General features: G+C 42.6%; 1 protein-coding gene across 1 annotated transcript in view; it reads left to right on the forward strand.

Moving 5' to 3' along the window:
• LOC137248840 (zinc finger protein Xfin-like) overlaps nt 1-15,945 on the forward strand; it is a 208,030-nt gene that overhangs the window by 191,100 nt on the left and 985 nt on the right. Inside the window, exon 11 of the mRNA XM_067779734.1 lies at nt 9,863-10,621. Coding sequence (XP_067635835.1) covers nt 9,863-10,621 — 759 coding nt within the window. The remainder of the gene's footprint in view (nt 1-9,862; nt 10,622-15,945) is intronic.

Consider the following 15,945-nt stretch of genomic DNA (forward strand, 5'->3'; position numbering starts at 1 on the left):
TGTATGCCATTTATGAAGCTCTGGATTTTTACCCTTTCAGTGTATTCCACGGGTGCGTCTGCATTTGTAAGATGAGCCAATCTTTCAATATCTGAAGCAAACTCCTGCAATGTCTCATTTGCTTTTTGGTAGCGGTTTTGCAACTCAATTTGGAATATCTGTTTCCTATGCTCGCTTCCGTAACGTCTCTCTAAAGCGCTCATCAATGTTTCGTAGTGGTTCCGCTCGTACTCTGGGATGGTCTGTAAGATTTCCGCGGCAGGCCCTTTCAATGCCACGAACAGTGCAGCAACTTTATCTTCCGCATTCCAGTTGTTCACTGCTGCGGTCTTCTCAAACTGTAGCTTAAAGACCTGGAAAGGAACAGAACCGTCAAAGGATGGTGTTTTTACCCTTGTATTGCTTGCTGAAACAGCTGGGCGGTTTAATTGCAACTCTTGTATACGACCTCTCAAAGCATCCACCTCGGCTTCGATTTTTTCTCCAAACTGCGTTATTTTCTCGTCCATACGTGCTTCGAGTTTTGATGATATACGCGCCTCTTGCGCTTCGAGTTGTACTGTTATGCGTGCCTCTTGTTCTTTCAGTTGTGTCTCCATCTTTGATGTAATCTGTGTCGACATTTCTGACATACGCGTTTCTTGTGCTTCAATTTTCGATGTAATTCGCGTCTCTTGGGATTCCATCTGTGATGACATTGTCGATGTTTGAGCAGATATTGCAGCCAAAATCATGTTCAAGTCTGTGCTCGTAACTGTCTGTGATGTTTCGTTTTTCTCTTCAATTTTTGTTACTTCCTCACCATCAAGATGAAAGTTATACTCTTCCACATCAATTCCTTCCGCTTCCATTGCCTCTCGTAGCCGTGCCTGAAGTTCAAGTTTAACGCCGCTTGTAGTCAGTCCACGGCTCTCCAACTCCTTCTTTAGTTGCTGGATCTTCAATTCACTGAACTTTGCCATGTCCTTGTTGTCATCTGGAATTTATTCAACAATCCCACTTCTGACACCAATTGTAACGAAATTGCTTGCAAATCCTCTTATTTGCAATCCTCTGCTAAGTTCGAATCACTAAACTGTTGAATAAATAACTCCAATATTGAATAATGGAAAAATGGCCTTTATTAAAGTACTTCACAATACACTTATACTTTGCTACTCGCTGGCTTAATAACCAAACTGATTGATAACTCAAATGAAACTCTACTATTGGCCGCCAGATCGCGTGCTTAATCAAACTGATTGATAGCTCAACTCAAACTGAATTACAGCGCCTCTTCATCTGTTGCCTTTTATACCCTTTGGTTTCCTCGTTCGCATTTTTCCAGAATGTACTAGCATTGTCCATGAGCTCTCAAACTTCTCAGCTATAACTAAAATTGCACAATTTTAGACATCTTTTAGGCGCTCCCAGAATCTACTAGTCCAGTAGCTCTCAAACTTCTCAGATATATGCATGTGTTTGCGCATTGACTCTCCGCTGCTTGTATTCGTACATGGTACATATGTGTAGACGCAATTATTTATTCGTTTATGTAGATACATAAAGATTGAATTATTGATGTGAATGTTTGTAGATTACAGTCTCTCGCGCGCACATAGGCGTATAAGTAAATGCATCTGTGTGTGACATCTCTCTGGGCTGCCTTATATATGTGTATACTTGATTTAATTATTAACGTAAATACTGCTTGCATGGCCTTAGCATCGCCTTAGTGATGGGATAACTTAGTGATGGTAATATCCGTGACAATATTATAACACTACGTTTTGTGCATGACATAACCTGCAAAATTGATTCTTAAGTGTTCACTTTTGCTCCATAGTGTATGTACATACGTATGTCACATGTCACACACAATGTCTTTGTACAAACTTCACTTCACTTATGTAGTTTTCTACACTTTTTAACCACTTCACTGCACTCTGTTATGGATTCGCATTTACAGTGGAAAGCAGTAAGGAAGGCGGTCGGCATGATGTGGTGGTGCACATTGGCTAGGCATTGTCGGCTGGGGCGGGTCCTTGCCAACCTTACTGTTCCTGCGCCATAAACAGAAAAAAGTTCCTATCATGTCTATCAAAACTAGCTGTCAAAAAGCGCAGAGACGACTCAAAACGCTTATAAATTCAAACTAAAACAGCATCCGGCCGAACCGGATGTCACGGACAGACCGTTAAACATTCAAAAATTTAAACTTCAAAAAAAATCAAACGCAACAAAAATTAACCGAACCGGACATGGCCGGTTACTAACGCTGAAATTAAAAAAAAAAAAACGCTGAAAAATTAAAATACAAAAAGGAAAAGGGCCGAATATAACTTGGGAGCGCCGCGGGTGTTGTTGCGACGCCCGGTGCTTATACCCACCCTCAAAAACCATGGCCACCGACGTACCTGAATTTCGGTGGCCCCTTACCTGTAAACCCTACCTAATGCCCTCTAAATAAATGTGGACGCCAGCATTCCCATTCTAATTACAATTTTATTGACAATTCATATTAACGTATGTATGCAACAAAAAAAAAAAGATAGTGCAGGTTTCTTAACCAGGGCTACAGCATTGTTGAACTACGAATAGCTATTTACACTATAAAAATGTATATGTAAGTGTGTGTAGTGTATGAAGTGAGAGAAAAAAAATGATCCAACAGTTCACACTTTATTGGGCCGAAATCGAAACGAAATCTAATATGAATACTTAAGTCTGGCTGAGCTTGTTCTGTTGGGGGTTCTTTTCTTTTTTCTTACTTTTGCTCGTAATATTTCAAATTATACAATTATTTATGTTTCTTTTTTTTTTTTGATAATCGTTATAAACGCTATGTGTGAGAAAACTATGTAATTAAATGTACCTATGTATAGTAAATATACTACCTACAAGGTAAGAACTTGGTTGAATTTTTGTTTATCCATTCACAAAACATATTTTAAGACTATAAAGTTTGGATACAAAATTAATATGTGGTTAATAACAAAATATCAATTTGGTATAATGCGCTCGGTATAATGATACTAATATGTAATATGTACTAAGAAAATTGGTTACAAAAGCAATAAAGATGAAATTGCGATAGCAATATGTATTACGTGCACGTATATTATTTTCGTCTTGTTGTTCGAAAGATATTGCAAGCAATAGCGATTCATAGGTATATATATTGTTACGAATATTAGCAAAACTAGGAGTGCTGCCATCTCCAGGCCGATGCTAAGCAGTGACGTGAATTCACATCAATAATTCAATCATTATGTATCTACATAAACGAATCAATAATTGCGTCTACACATATGTACACATTCCGGCGAGCAACATTTACATACAAGGCAGCGAGAGATGAGATGTCACACACCGATGAATTTACTTATACGCTTATGTGTGTGCGGGAGACTGTAAACTACAAACACATGCATATATCTTATCTGAGTTGTCACAAGAGAGAGCAATAATTTGTGCACGTAGTTGTGGCTGGCGATTTTGTAGCCGAAACAACTAGTAAGTTCTGGAAATCGAAGAGCCTAGAAGTGTGCAGCGTAAACTATAAAAGCGGGGCAAGCGAGTAAGAAGTAATTCAGTTCAGTTTGATTTGAGTTGTCAAGCAGTTGCGATTAAGACGATATCTACCGAGCTATAGCAGTATTATTTTGAATAGTAGAGTTTCATTTGAGCTGTCAATCAGTTTGGTTATTAAGCAAGCCAGCGAGTAGCAAAGTATAAGTGTTATTGTGAAGTACTTGAATAAAGGCCATTTTGCATTATTACATATTGGAGTTATTTATTCAACAGTTTAGCGATACGAACTTAGCAGAGGGTTGCAAATAAGAGGATTTGCAAGCAAAATCGTTACAATTGGTGTCAGAAGAGGAATTGTTGAATAAATTCCGAAGATTGGGAATACAACTTGGAAATGGCAAAGTTCAGTGAATTGAAGATCCAGCAACTGAAAAAGGAGTTGGAGAACCGTGGATTAAATACAACCGGCAATAAGATCGAACTTCAAGCACGGCTACGAGAGGTAATGGAGTCGCAAGGAATTGTGTGGACGAGTTTGTCTTTTATCCTGATGGGGACGAAACAACAACAAAAATTGAAGAGAAAAACGAAACATCGCAGACAGTTACAAACACAGACTTGAACATGATATTGGCTGCAATATCGGCACAAATGTCCGAAATGTCATCACAAATATCCACCAACATGTCATCACAACTGGAAGAACAAAAGACAAATATAACATCCCAACTGGAAGAACAAAAGACAAATATAACATCCCAACTGGAAGAACAAAAGACAAATATAACATCCCAACTGGAGTCACAGAAGACATATATGGCATCCCAACTGGAATCACAGGAGGCACGTATTTCAGAAATGACGTCGCAAGTGTCATCTCAACTGGAAGACCAAAAGACATATATGGCATCTCAATTGGAAGCGCAAGAGGCACGTATATCTGAAATGTCGGCAGAAATTTTGGAACAGGTATCATCAAAACTGGAAGTGCAGGATGCAAAAATGGCTCAATTTCAGGCAGAAGTAAATGATTTAAAAGGTCGTATGGAGCAGTTACAACTAAATCGCCCAGCTGTTTCAGCGAGTAATCCAAAGGTAAAGACACCATCCTTTGACGGTTCTGTTCCTTTTCAGGTCTTTAAGCCACAGTTTGAGAAGACCGCAGCAGTGAACCAATGGAATGCTGAAGATAAAGTTGCAGCTCTGTTCGTGGCACTGAAAGGGCCTGCCGCGGAAATCTTACAGACCATCCCAGAGTACGAGCGGAAACATTACGAAACATTGATGAGCGCTTTAGAGAGACGTTACGGAAGCGAGCATAGAAAACAGATATTCCAAATTGAGTTGCAAACCCGTCACCAAAGAGCGAATGAGACTTTGCAGGAGTTTGCCTCGGATGTTGAAAAGTTGACTCATCTCGCAAATGCGGACGCACCCGTGGAATACACTGAAAGGGTAAAGATTCAGAGCTTTATAAATGGCATACGAGATGTGGAAACGAAGCGGGCTACATATGCGAATCCAAAACTAACATTTGTTGAAACGGTATCGCATGCTCTGATTCAGGAAACAGCGTCGCTTCTGTGTAAGCCAGTTTTCAAAGCACGCCGTGTGGAAGTAGAAAGGCCAGATTGGGTAGACACAATTTTGGAAGCACTGAAGGGATCTCAACAGAAGAATGCCGGAGTTATTAAATGTTTCAAGTGCGGCAACCTAGGTCACATTGCACGTCATTGCGATCTTGGTCCTAATAGTTCCAACAATGTGGGTGGCCGTAAACGCAAAGCTGGCGGAAATGAGCAAGAGCGTGTCGAATGTAAAGAACGAAAACTTGCCCCGGCTGTTGAATGTCCTGTGATATCTGTGTCGCAAATTGGAAGGAAATCAAGCATTCTTACCATCAGAGGGAATGTGGATGGTAAAGAGCGTGTACTGACTGTAGATACGGTGGCATCTCATTCCTTGATTCGATCTGATTTGGTCTACAGGAGAGTAAAGTCATTACCTGGAGCAAGGTTGCGTACGGTAACAGGCGAATATAATCAAGTCCAAGGCGAAGTGGTATGTGAGGTATTAATTGGAAAAGTCATGGTTCTACACAAATTCGTTGTGGCGGAGATCGTTGATGAAGTCATATTGGGAGTGGACTTCTTGGTTGACCATGACGTCAGGATCGATATGCGGAGAAAAATTATGCGCTATAAGAACCTGGACATACCACTTAACTTTAGTTTGGAAAAAGGGTTCAGCAGTAATCGGGTACTGGTGGAAAAGACTCGACAAAGACCACGAAAGTCAAAGGCAAAGGTTGATAGATCGAATGGGCCAAATAAATCAAAATCAAAAGTACCTGCGAGAGAAACACTGGCATTGACAAAACCTAAAAGACGCAGGAAAACGAAGCAACGAATTTCCGAGAAAGAATGCGAGGGTAGTTTCAAGCCGGAGCGCACTACTGTTGTGAAATGTGGGAACGATACCGATTATGCAAAGCAAATCCATCCAGCGCAAGCTCTACGAAGTGGTTCATTGACCAAACAACAGAGTGTGAAGGAACGGCCCAGGGTAATGAGTAGTAAGATGAAACACTGGCATGACAAGAACTCTAATTCGGAAGGTTTCTTGGCGGGAGATTTGGTACTGTTAAACAACCCTCACCGGCGGAAAGGTGTTCCAGCCAAATTTCGGTGCAGTTGGGAAGGCCCGTACAAAGTTGTGAAGAAGATCAGTGATACCATCTAACGCATACAAACCACTGGGAAACCACGGATTAGAAGGGTGGTACATTTGGAGATGCTAGCGGCGTTTAGATTGGGAGATTTGTCTGATCGGAACGATCAGACTTAGGTGGAGGGCAGTGTTACGAATATTAGCAAAACTGAGGAGTGCTGCCATCTCCAAGCCGATGCTAAGCAGTGACGTGAATTCACATCAATAATTCAATCATTATGTATCTACATAAACGAATCAATAATTGCGTCTACACATATGTACACATTCCGACGAGCAACATTTACATACAAGGCAGCGAGAGATGAGATGTCACACACCGATGAATTTACTTATACGCTTATGTGTGTGCGGGAGACTGTAAACTACAAACACATGCATATATATTATCTGAGTTGTCACAAGAGAGAGCAATAATTTGTGCACGTAGTTGTGGCTGGCGATTTTGTAGCCGAAACAACTAGTAAGTTCTGGAAATCGAAGAGCCTAGAAGTATGCAGCGTAAACTATAAAAGCGGGGCAAGCGAGTAAGAAGTAATTCAGTTCAGTTTGATTTGAGTTGTCAAGCAGTTGCGATTAAGACGATATCTAGCGAGCTATAGCAGTATTATTTTGAATAGTAGAGTTTCATTTGAGCTGTCAATCAGTTTGGTTATTAAGCAAGCCAGCGAGTAGCAAAGTATAAGTGTTATTGTGAAGTACTTGAATAAAGGCCATTTTGCATTATTACATATTGGAGTTATTTATTCAACAGTTTAGCGATACGAACTTAGCAGAGGGTTGCAAATAAGAGGATTTGCAAGCAAAATCGTTACAATATATATATATTATATTTGTATGATATAAGAAAAAAAGATGAAATCCTTTTAGCAAATTCGTGCATAATCGACGAATGGCTGCTGTCGCAAAAAATTTTCTAAAAATTTTTGTTTGAGCTCCAAAAATGGAACGCTAAAACTTTCCAAATGATACAGACCGTTTGTTTTTTTTTTTTGACGAAAAATTTATCGAGCTAACTTCAATCATTTTAAAGCAAGAAAAATTATCATTAAGATGAAAACGAAATGTATGCCCCTTGTTGTATAGCTAACAACTTCGAGTATTCAATAATACAATTTGACAAAAAAATCGACCCTTGTTAAATAGTTCAACCGGCTGTATAAAACTCTCTAAGTATTACCAGAGAGGATAAATACAATAAGAGCCGTCACTCGTTATTTTGTGGCTGGTATCTCGCTGGAAATTGAAAAAATTGATGCCGAATGTTTTCTGAGAGGGACATTTTTAATTGTCTCGCATTTGTCCATGCCGTGTAGGCCCATTGTGCAACTGTGATTTTTAGAAAGAGAATTAAACAAATTAGTTAAATACAGTCGAAAAATATAAACAAATACCCCACGAAAATGTATAGAAGACATTTATAAACATCTCGCCCAAAAAAAAGTAGCGACTACCTCTCAGTATACATCGAGTAAATGCCAAAAAAATAACGAGTGACGGCTCTTATTGTATTTATCCTCTTTGGTATTACTTAGAAGTTTCTTTAACTACCCTGCAAAAAACGCTCTCGTCATTCCACGTCATTTGACTAGTCATTTTACAGTCATAGGTTATATTCATAGTCACTTTTGCATGGGCGTGGGTAAGTTTTATGACCAAATTTTTTTTTGTAGAGTAATTATTTTTAAGTCTATACATGGCTGATACTTACATGGCCGCCAGAGTACGTACCGTGGGCCTCTATCGGCGTGGTTACTGGTGATGTTGATTTTGCTGGTGAAGTTGACGCTGTTGTTGGTTGTGGTGCGCGGTCTTGGGCGCGCTGTGTTGGTACTGTTGGTGGTTGTTGCGCTCTGGTCCGAGGTGATCGAGTGAACCTGGTGGCAATAAAACTTCGTGTTGACTTTTACGACCTGGATGATTTGGTGCTAATTTGGCGTTCGTTGTATTACGCTGCAGCGTACTGCTGGCCCTGGAGGCGGAGGTCTTGGTTTAAGAGTCTTCCAGCAATTTCGCTTGTGCTGGTACTATTATAATAATGGTTATTTGAATTCGGACTTGTCGATGCTGTCGTATCAGCAAGATTCGTTAAATGTCCTTTTTGGTCCGCAGGAAATTGCAACAAAAGACGGAATATTCCAAACGGTTCGATACTAGCTAAAAGCTTCGCCACAATTAGAAGGCAAAAAAAAAGTATTCACAAAAATTATTTTGCCAATGTGCTGACCAGGTAGCTGGTTGAGAGCATGTGGGGCTCAGTTAAACGGCAAGTAGTGTGCAATTAGTAGGAGCACTTTTTCCATTCCGAATTGGTGGTTTTTTCACTGCTGTCGCCTTTATGTGTCGCTTCTCATGTTGTTGTTGTTGTTGCGATAAGGTTGCTCCCCGAAGGCTTTGGGGAGTGTTATCGATGTGATGGTCCTTTGCCGGATGCAGATCCGGTACGCTCCGGTACCACAGCACCAATAAGGTGCTAGCCCGACCATCTCGGGAACGATTTATGTGGCCACATTAAACCTTCAGGCCATCCCCTCCCTTCCCACCCCCAAGATCCATGAGGAGCTTGGGGTCGCCAGAGCCTCGTCTCGAAACAGGATTCGCCGCGGATAGGTGAGGTTGACAATTGGATTTGGAGAAGCTATATATTGCTCTGGCAACCTGAAGGGTTGCGCTACACACCCCTTGAATCTGGTATTTTAGTCGCCTCTTACGACAGGCATACCTACCGCGGGTATATTCTGACCCCCTTACCCGCTGGGGTGTGTCGCTTCTCATGTTTCTCTTTAGTTTTTCTTGTTTTAAGCCCGGAAACACATGGCTAACTTTTCTTTTTTTCGTTTTGCAAATTTTTTCACGTTCTACTTTCCATGGCCGGAAGCTTATGGCATTTTTTCGCTAGTGATCGCCGGTCTTTCTTGTTTTTCGATACTTTTGTATCGCAACTTTCGCCCCATCACCTGTCACTAGGTGTGTTCGCACGAAAACGTTCTCAAGTGGACCGTAACCGAACCATAACAGCAGACCGTAACAACTCAATACAATTATTATTAAAATATTAAACATTTTTAACGACTTTGTTTTGGCTGCTTTGACATTTTGCAGAAGTTGCAACCACACTCAGTCAATTCTTATTTCCCCACACCTGGCTCTGAAATTGAGGACAAGGTGTGAAGGCAACTGGCCGACTATGTCTCGGTTAACATCGAGTAAAAGTACAAGGCTTTGTATGGAAAATTATCAAGAAGAAGCAATCGGCTGATGGGATAACACCACCTGTAATGAATTCGCCTTGACAACACCTGTATGGATTCGCCTTGCTTGACATTCATCTGCACGGCGAATTGATTGAATTCGCTTTGCCACCACCTGGTACAGATTCGCCTTGATACATCTGCCTTTTTTATTTACTTCATTTCACCATGTGAAAAACTGCATATAAATTAATTTCGTTGTCATTATTGAAGAGGCACAAATCGAAAATAAATAAATAAGTTTCGTTATCTTTTGACAGTTCAATGATTCGGACTATAACTGAAGGCAAATAAAATTGAACATCTATATGTTTTTTTTTGATATAATTTACTTCCAGACAAGATTTAACAAAATAAATGTAATTTGTGAATGGATCGAATGATGTGTCGAGTCTGCCTATTGCCGGAAAATGAGGTAGATCTTCTGAGCTGGCATCAGCTTATTGACACATTGGACTATGCCTTAACGTACAAGGAGTGTTTTTGTAAATGTACACAAATAAACGTCAGTTTAAAGGATGACCCAAGTGACGATAAGCATGGCCGAACACAATATCTATGCTTCTATTGCGCCAAGAGCCTCAAAGACGCCCATGAGTTTATCGAGAAAGCTAGGAAGGCTGATAAGGAATTACGTTCCAGACAAATTGAAAGAAATTTCGAGTGGGTTGCGGTAGGCGGAGAGAATGTAGAAATTATAGGGGAAGATGTCTCAGTTCTGGATGTAACAAGCATATGGCATAACCAATCAATTGGAGAAGAAGTAATTAATTTGTCAGACAATATTGACCAGGATGATATTACTGTGGCAAACATATATGAAGAGTCGCATGAACTTTGCTCAGTAAAAAAGCCAAAAGGTGCAACAAAACATAACATCAAAGGAAACGCTGAGGTTTTAAATGATAATACGAAATTTGATCACGATAGCTGCTCAGATAGGAACTCGAAAAAAGTTCAAAAGCATAATCGTGGCAGCAAAACTGCGCCTAGAAAATCTGAAAAGGATACGTTAGCGAAAGATGAAAAGGCAACTTGTGAAGTATGTCAAAAAATAATGAGCAGAAAAGCATTATTGAAGCATAAACATCGTCACAAACCGAAAACGTTTCTCTGCCAAGCGTGCCGTAAGTATTCTAAAAGGTTATAAGGGTTGCATGGCAGTACTTATACAGCTTCGTACAACTAATTAGGAAACTTATACTTATGATGAGTCATAGAGCTGTTTTTGGTTGTTTGGGCAGTAAAGGTTAGGATACTTTCAAGAATGTAGAGCTGTTACCAATTGATTTTACTGAACATTGTTGGTAATATTGGCAATGGTAAATCCCCAGTTTATTGATGATTCTTGTCTATTATATTAAAACCATGGAGCAATCCAACACTAGGCGCATAGAACTCTTCCATGCAACAAATTAAATAAGGCTGCATTAAAAAAGGAAAATGGGAAAACTGACCTCCCAATCCTGACTGATGCCCGCCAAGGGGAGCTTGCTTTCCGCAAGGTCATTGAATCCTCGTCGGCACGATTCATTCCCGCCGAAAGAATCCTGTAAATCCGGCCACACTTTCCATCGGAGGACGCAACTTTAGCGAGAGAGTGTGAAGCATGGCCTTATAAGACGGCACGACCCTGGATATCCCCAAATAGGGACTTAAACCAACGCAGCAGGCAGATAGTGGATTAACACAAGAGGGTGAAAGGAGCATTTAAAGAATTGTAACTCCTGTGCCGGTGTAGGTAAGCTATGGTGTGTAAAGCCCCTACCAAACCCGACTAAGCACAACGATAAAATACCCATCACCTTTGGCGATAAAGTGCCGTCGGATGCGAAAAAATGAGCGAGCGCTTTCTGCCGACAATACGTAATGCATTCCAGGGTTGATAAAGCTAGACGGCGGGCCAACAAAAGTGCACACAAGCATAAACACTGCGCGTTCTCTTTTGCCATTGGCGCCAAAGAGATTGAAGATGCCATCGATCATGCTAAACCATAGCCATGCTGATGCTTAAAAAACATGGCAAAGAGGGATTTAAATATTAGGACATGTCGTCAACCTGTCAACTCTGCCCACCTTCGTCATACCCGAAATATGTTAAATGGCGAGGGTGGTACCGCTACTAAAGCCTAGAAAACTAGCTTACGTAGGGGAATCTAATCGTCCGATATCTCTCCTCTCGCCATTAGTCAAGATACTTGAAAGCATTCTGCTTCCCTATTTCACTGCTAACTTTAGGCTTGCCAATCATCAGCACGGGCTTCGAAAACTACATAGCACTACCACCGCGCTAAACGCCATGAATCCCCATATAAATTGCAGATTGAATCAAAAACCACGTTCTGTGTGCTCGTAGCGCTAGACTTATCAAAAGCTTTTGATACAGTCAACCACGGCATATGATTGCAAGACTGCTACAACAACAACAACATTGCAAGACTTCCTCCAAAAGTCAAAAGGCGGACCGCACGTTATCTGTCTGGTCGGCAGATATAGGTGCAATTCAGGAACGTAACATCTAAACCCAGAAGAATTAAACAAAGGGTACCACGTGGGTGGGCCATCAATGAGCTATATAATAAAATAAACAGCTATCTCCCTGATCCCATTGGCGACCTTATTTACAACATGGACATGGCGAATGTCGACCATATTGGACATCCACGTCGGTGTCATTACGCTACCACTATCCTCCACCCACCCAAAAATACTGGGTGTAACGTTCGATCAGGATCTACATTTTCGCGGGCCTGCATCCGCAATTATACCTGAAATGCCGTAGTAAAATCCTAAATACAGCCCTGCCAAAACACTGCTCTCAAAATCGCTACGGGCTGTCTTCTTATGTCCCCAGAATCACATAGTGAGTCGAGAGTATAAAAGGCTGAAGAAACAGACATCTGATTTATGAAGCCCCACCTCCCAGTGGCTTGAGAAATCATCTCCGCAAGCATTGTGGGGAAATACGGCACCTGAGAACACAACCGTACGTAGGAGAGAGGTCCTTAGTGATATCCACAAAAGGGCGTCGGACCTTGCCAGCGAACTCCTGAGCTCGCAGAAGAGGAAAGAAATCTCTCTACGGAAATGCGCGTCCCTCTAGCTCAACTTCGTTCTGGATACTGTAACAGGTTAAACTCTTACCTATCCAAACTCAACCCCGACATACGTAATGTATGTCCTGCTTGCAATGTCTCCCCACATGACATGTTGTTGTTGTTGTAGCGATAACACCACTCCCCGATGGCCTTGGGGAGTGTTATCGATGTTGATGGTCCTTTGTCGGATGCAGATCCGTTACGTTCCGGTAACAAGCACCATTAAGGCACCAGCCAGACCATCTCGGGAACGATTTAGTATGACCACATGAAACCTTCAAGGCCATAACACCCTCCCACCTTCTAAATCCGTTAGGAACTTGGGGTCGCCAGAGCCTCGGCCATGGTTAGGTAAGGTTGACAATTGGGTTGGAGAAGTTATATTTTGCGCTAGCAACACCTTGAAAGGGTTGCGCCACACAACCCCTTGAATCTGGTATTTTAGTCGCCTCTTACGACAGGCATACCTGCCGCGGGTATATTCTAGGACCCTGACCCACACAAATGACATCAACCATCTCTTTAAATGCAATGTGGAACCAACGTCTCTAGCACCCCTATCTCTCTGGCCCGCCCCTGTTGAAACTGCAAATTTCTTTAGACTCCCGTTATAAGATATTGATGACAATTTGTGATCGGTCGCACCTATTGGATGGGGCGAAGCACTGCCACAACAACAACTTACTTAATTGGCGCTTAACCGTCTAAACGGTTATGTCCGTCCTAAAGGCGCGCCAATCGCTCCTTCGCTTCGCCAACCGGCGCCAATTGGTCACACTAAGGAAGTATAAATCGTTTTCCACCTGGTCTTTCCAACGGAGTGGGGGCCGCCCTCTACCTCTGCTTCCATAGGCGGGTTCCGATAGAAACACTTTGTTGGCCGGAGCATCATCTTTCATTCGCATAGCATGGCCTAGCCAGCGCAGCCGCTGCGTTTTAATTCGCTGGACTATGTGGATGTCTGCGTATAGCTCGTACAGCTCATCATTACATCTTCTTCGGTACTCGCCATCGCCAACGCTTAGAGGTCCATAAATCTTTCGAAGAACTTCTCTCGAACACTCCCAAAGCCGCTTCATCTGCTGTTGTTGTTGTTGTTGTTGTTGTTGTAGCAGTGCTTCGCCCCACCTAACAGACGCGACCGATCACAAACTGTCATCAATATCCTCTAACGGGAGTCCAAGGAAACTTGCTGTTTCAACAGGGGTGGACCATAGGGAAAGGGGTGTTAGAGGCGTTGGTTCCACATTACAATTGAAGAGATGGTTGGTGTCATGTGGGGACACATTGCAAGCGGGGCATACATTTTGTATGTCGGGGTTGATTCTGGATATGTAAGAGTTTAACCTGTTACAGTATCCAGAACGAAGTTGAGCCAGAGTGACACGCGTTTCCCTGGGGAGTATGCGTTCCTCTTCCGCAAGTTTTGGATACTTTACTTTGAGTACTGGGTTCACCGGGCAATTCCCGGCATAAAGGTCCGACGCCTGTTTGTGGAGTTCACCAAGGACCTGCTTGTGTTTTTTCGCTTCATACGGCTGTGTTCTCAGATGCCGTATTTCCTCAAAATGCTTACGGAGATGACTCCTTAAGCCCCTAGGCGGTGCTGGCTCGTCAATCAGATGTCTGTTGGGATGCCCAGGTTTCTGGGTATTCAACAGGAACTGTTTGGTCAGCATCTCGTTTCTTTCCCTGATGGGGAGTATTCTCGCCTCATTATGTAGATGGTGTTCTGGGGACATAAGAAGACAGCCCGTTGCAATTCTGAGAGCAGTATTTTGGCAGGCCTGTAGCTTCTTCCAGTGGGTAATTTTTAGGCTTGGCGACCATATGGGTGACGCGTAGCACGTAATCGGCTGGCTAATTGCTTTGTATGTAGTCATGAGCGTTTCTTTATCTTTTCCCCAGGTACTGCCAGCAAGGGATTTGAGGATTTTGTTACGGCTCTGAATTCTCGGAACAATTGCGGCTGCGTGCTCACCAAAATGTAGATCCTGATCAAACGTCACACCCAAGATTTTGGGGTGTAGGACAGTCGGTAGCGTAGAGCCATCGACGTGGATGTTCAAAATGGTCGACATTTGGGACGTCCATGTTGTAAATAAGGTCGCGGAAGATTTAGTCGGTGATAATGCCAGGTTTCGCGAGGCGAAAAAACTGGAGAGATCAGGGAGGTAGCCGTTTATTTTATTGCATAGCTCATCGATCTGTGGGCCTGGGCCTGTGGCCATTACTGTGCAGTCATCGGCGTAGGAAACGATTGTGACTCCTTCCGGTGGTGAAGGTAGTTTAGATATGTAGAAATTAAACAAAAGTGGGGATAGGACACCACCCTGTGGCACTCCTTGTTTAATTCTCCTTGGCTTTGATGTTTCGTTTCTAAATAGCACCGATGCCTGCCGACCACACAGATAATTTGCGGTCCACCTTTTAAGACATGGGGGAAGGGTAGACCCTTCCAGGTCTTGCAGTAACGAGCCGTGGTTGACCGTATCAAAAGCTTTTGATAGGTCTAGCGCTACGAGTACTGTTCTATGGTGGGGGTTTTGATTTAAACCGCAATTTATCTGGGTACTAATGGCATTTAGCGCGGAGGTAGTGCTATGGAGTTTTCTGAAGCCATGCTGATGGGAGCCTAGTTGCAAATTTGCTTGGAAATAAGGGAGCAAAATGGCTTCGAGCGTCTTTGCTACTGGCGATAGGAGAGATATCGGACGATACGACTCTCCTATGTTAGCTGGTTTACCAGGCTTTAGTAGCGGGACCACCTTGGCCATTCTCCATTTCTCGGGTATGACAAAGGTGGAAAGAGACAGGTTGAAGACCTGCGCTAAATATTTGAAACCCTCTTTCCCTAGGCTTTTAAGCATCGGCATGGCTATGCCGTCTGGGCCCACTGCTTTGGATGGTTTAGCGCGACCAATGGCGTCCTCAACCTCTTTAGCGGTGATGGTGATTGGTGACGCGCTGAATTTGTGTTTATGTGCGTGTCTGTTGGCCCTCCGTCTAACTTTGTCGACCGTAGAATGCATTATATATTGTCGGCAGAAAGCGCTCGCGCATTTTTTCGCATCCGACAGCACTTTGTCGCCAAAGGCGATGGAAACTTTGTCTTTGTGCTTAGTCGGATTCGATAGGGACTTTACGGTGGACCAAAGTTTACCCACACCGGTAGAGAGGTTACAACCTCTTAGGTGCTCCTCCCATTTCGCCCGCTTGTGTTCATCCACAAGCATCATCTGCTGTTGTCATGGTCCATGCTTCTGCCCCATATAGCAGGACGGGTACGATAAGTGACTTGTAGAGTATGATTTTCGTTCGCCGAGAGAGGACTTTACTTCTTAATTGCCTAC

This window comes from Eurosta solidaginis, chromosome 4 (assembly GCF_040869045.1).
Source record: "Eurosta solidaginis isolate ZX-2024a chromosome 4, ASM4086904v1, whole genome shotgun sequence".
Lineage (NCBI taxonomy): Eukaryota > Metazoa > Arthropoda > Insecta > Diptera > Tephritidae > Eurosta > Eurosta solidaginis.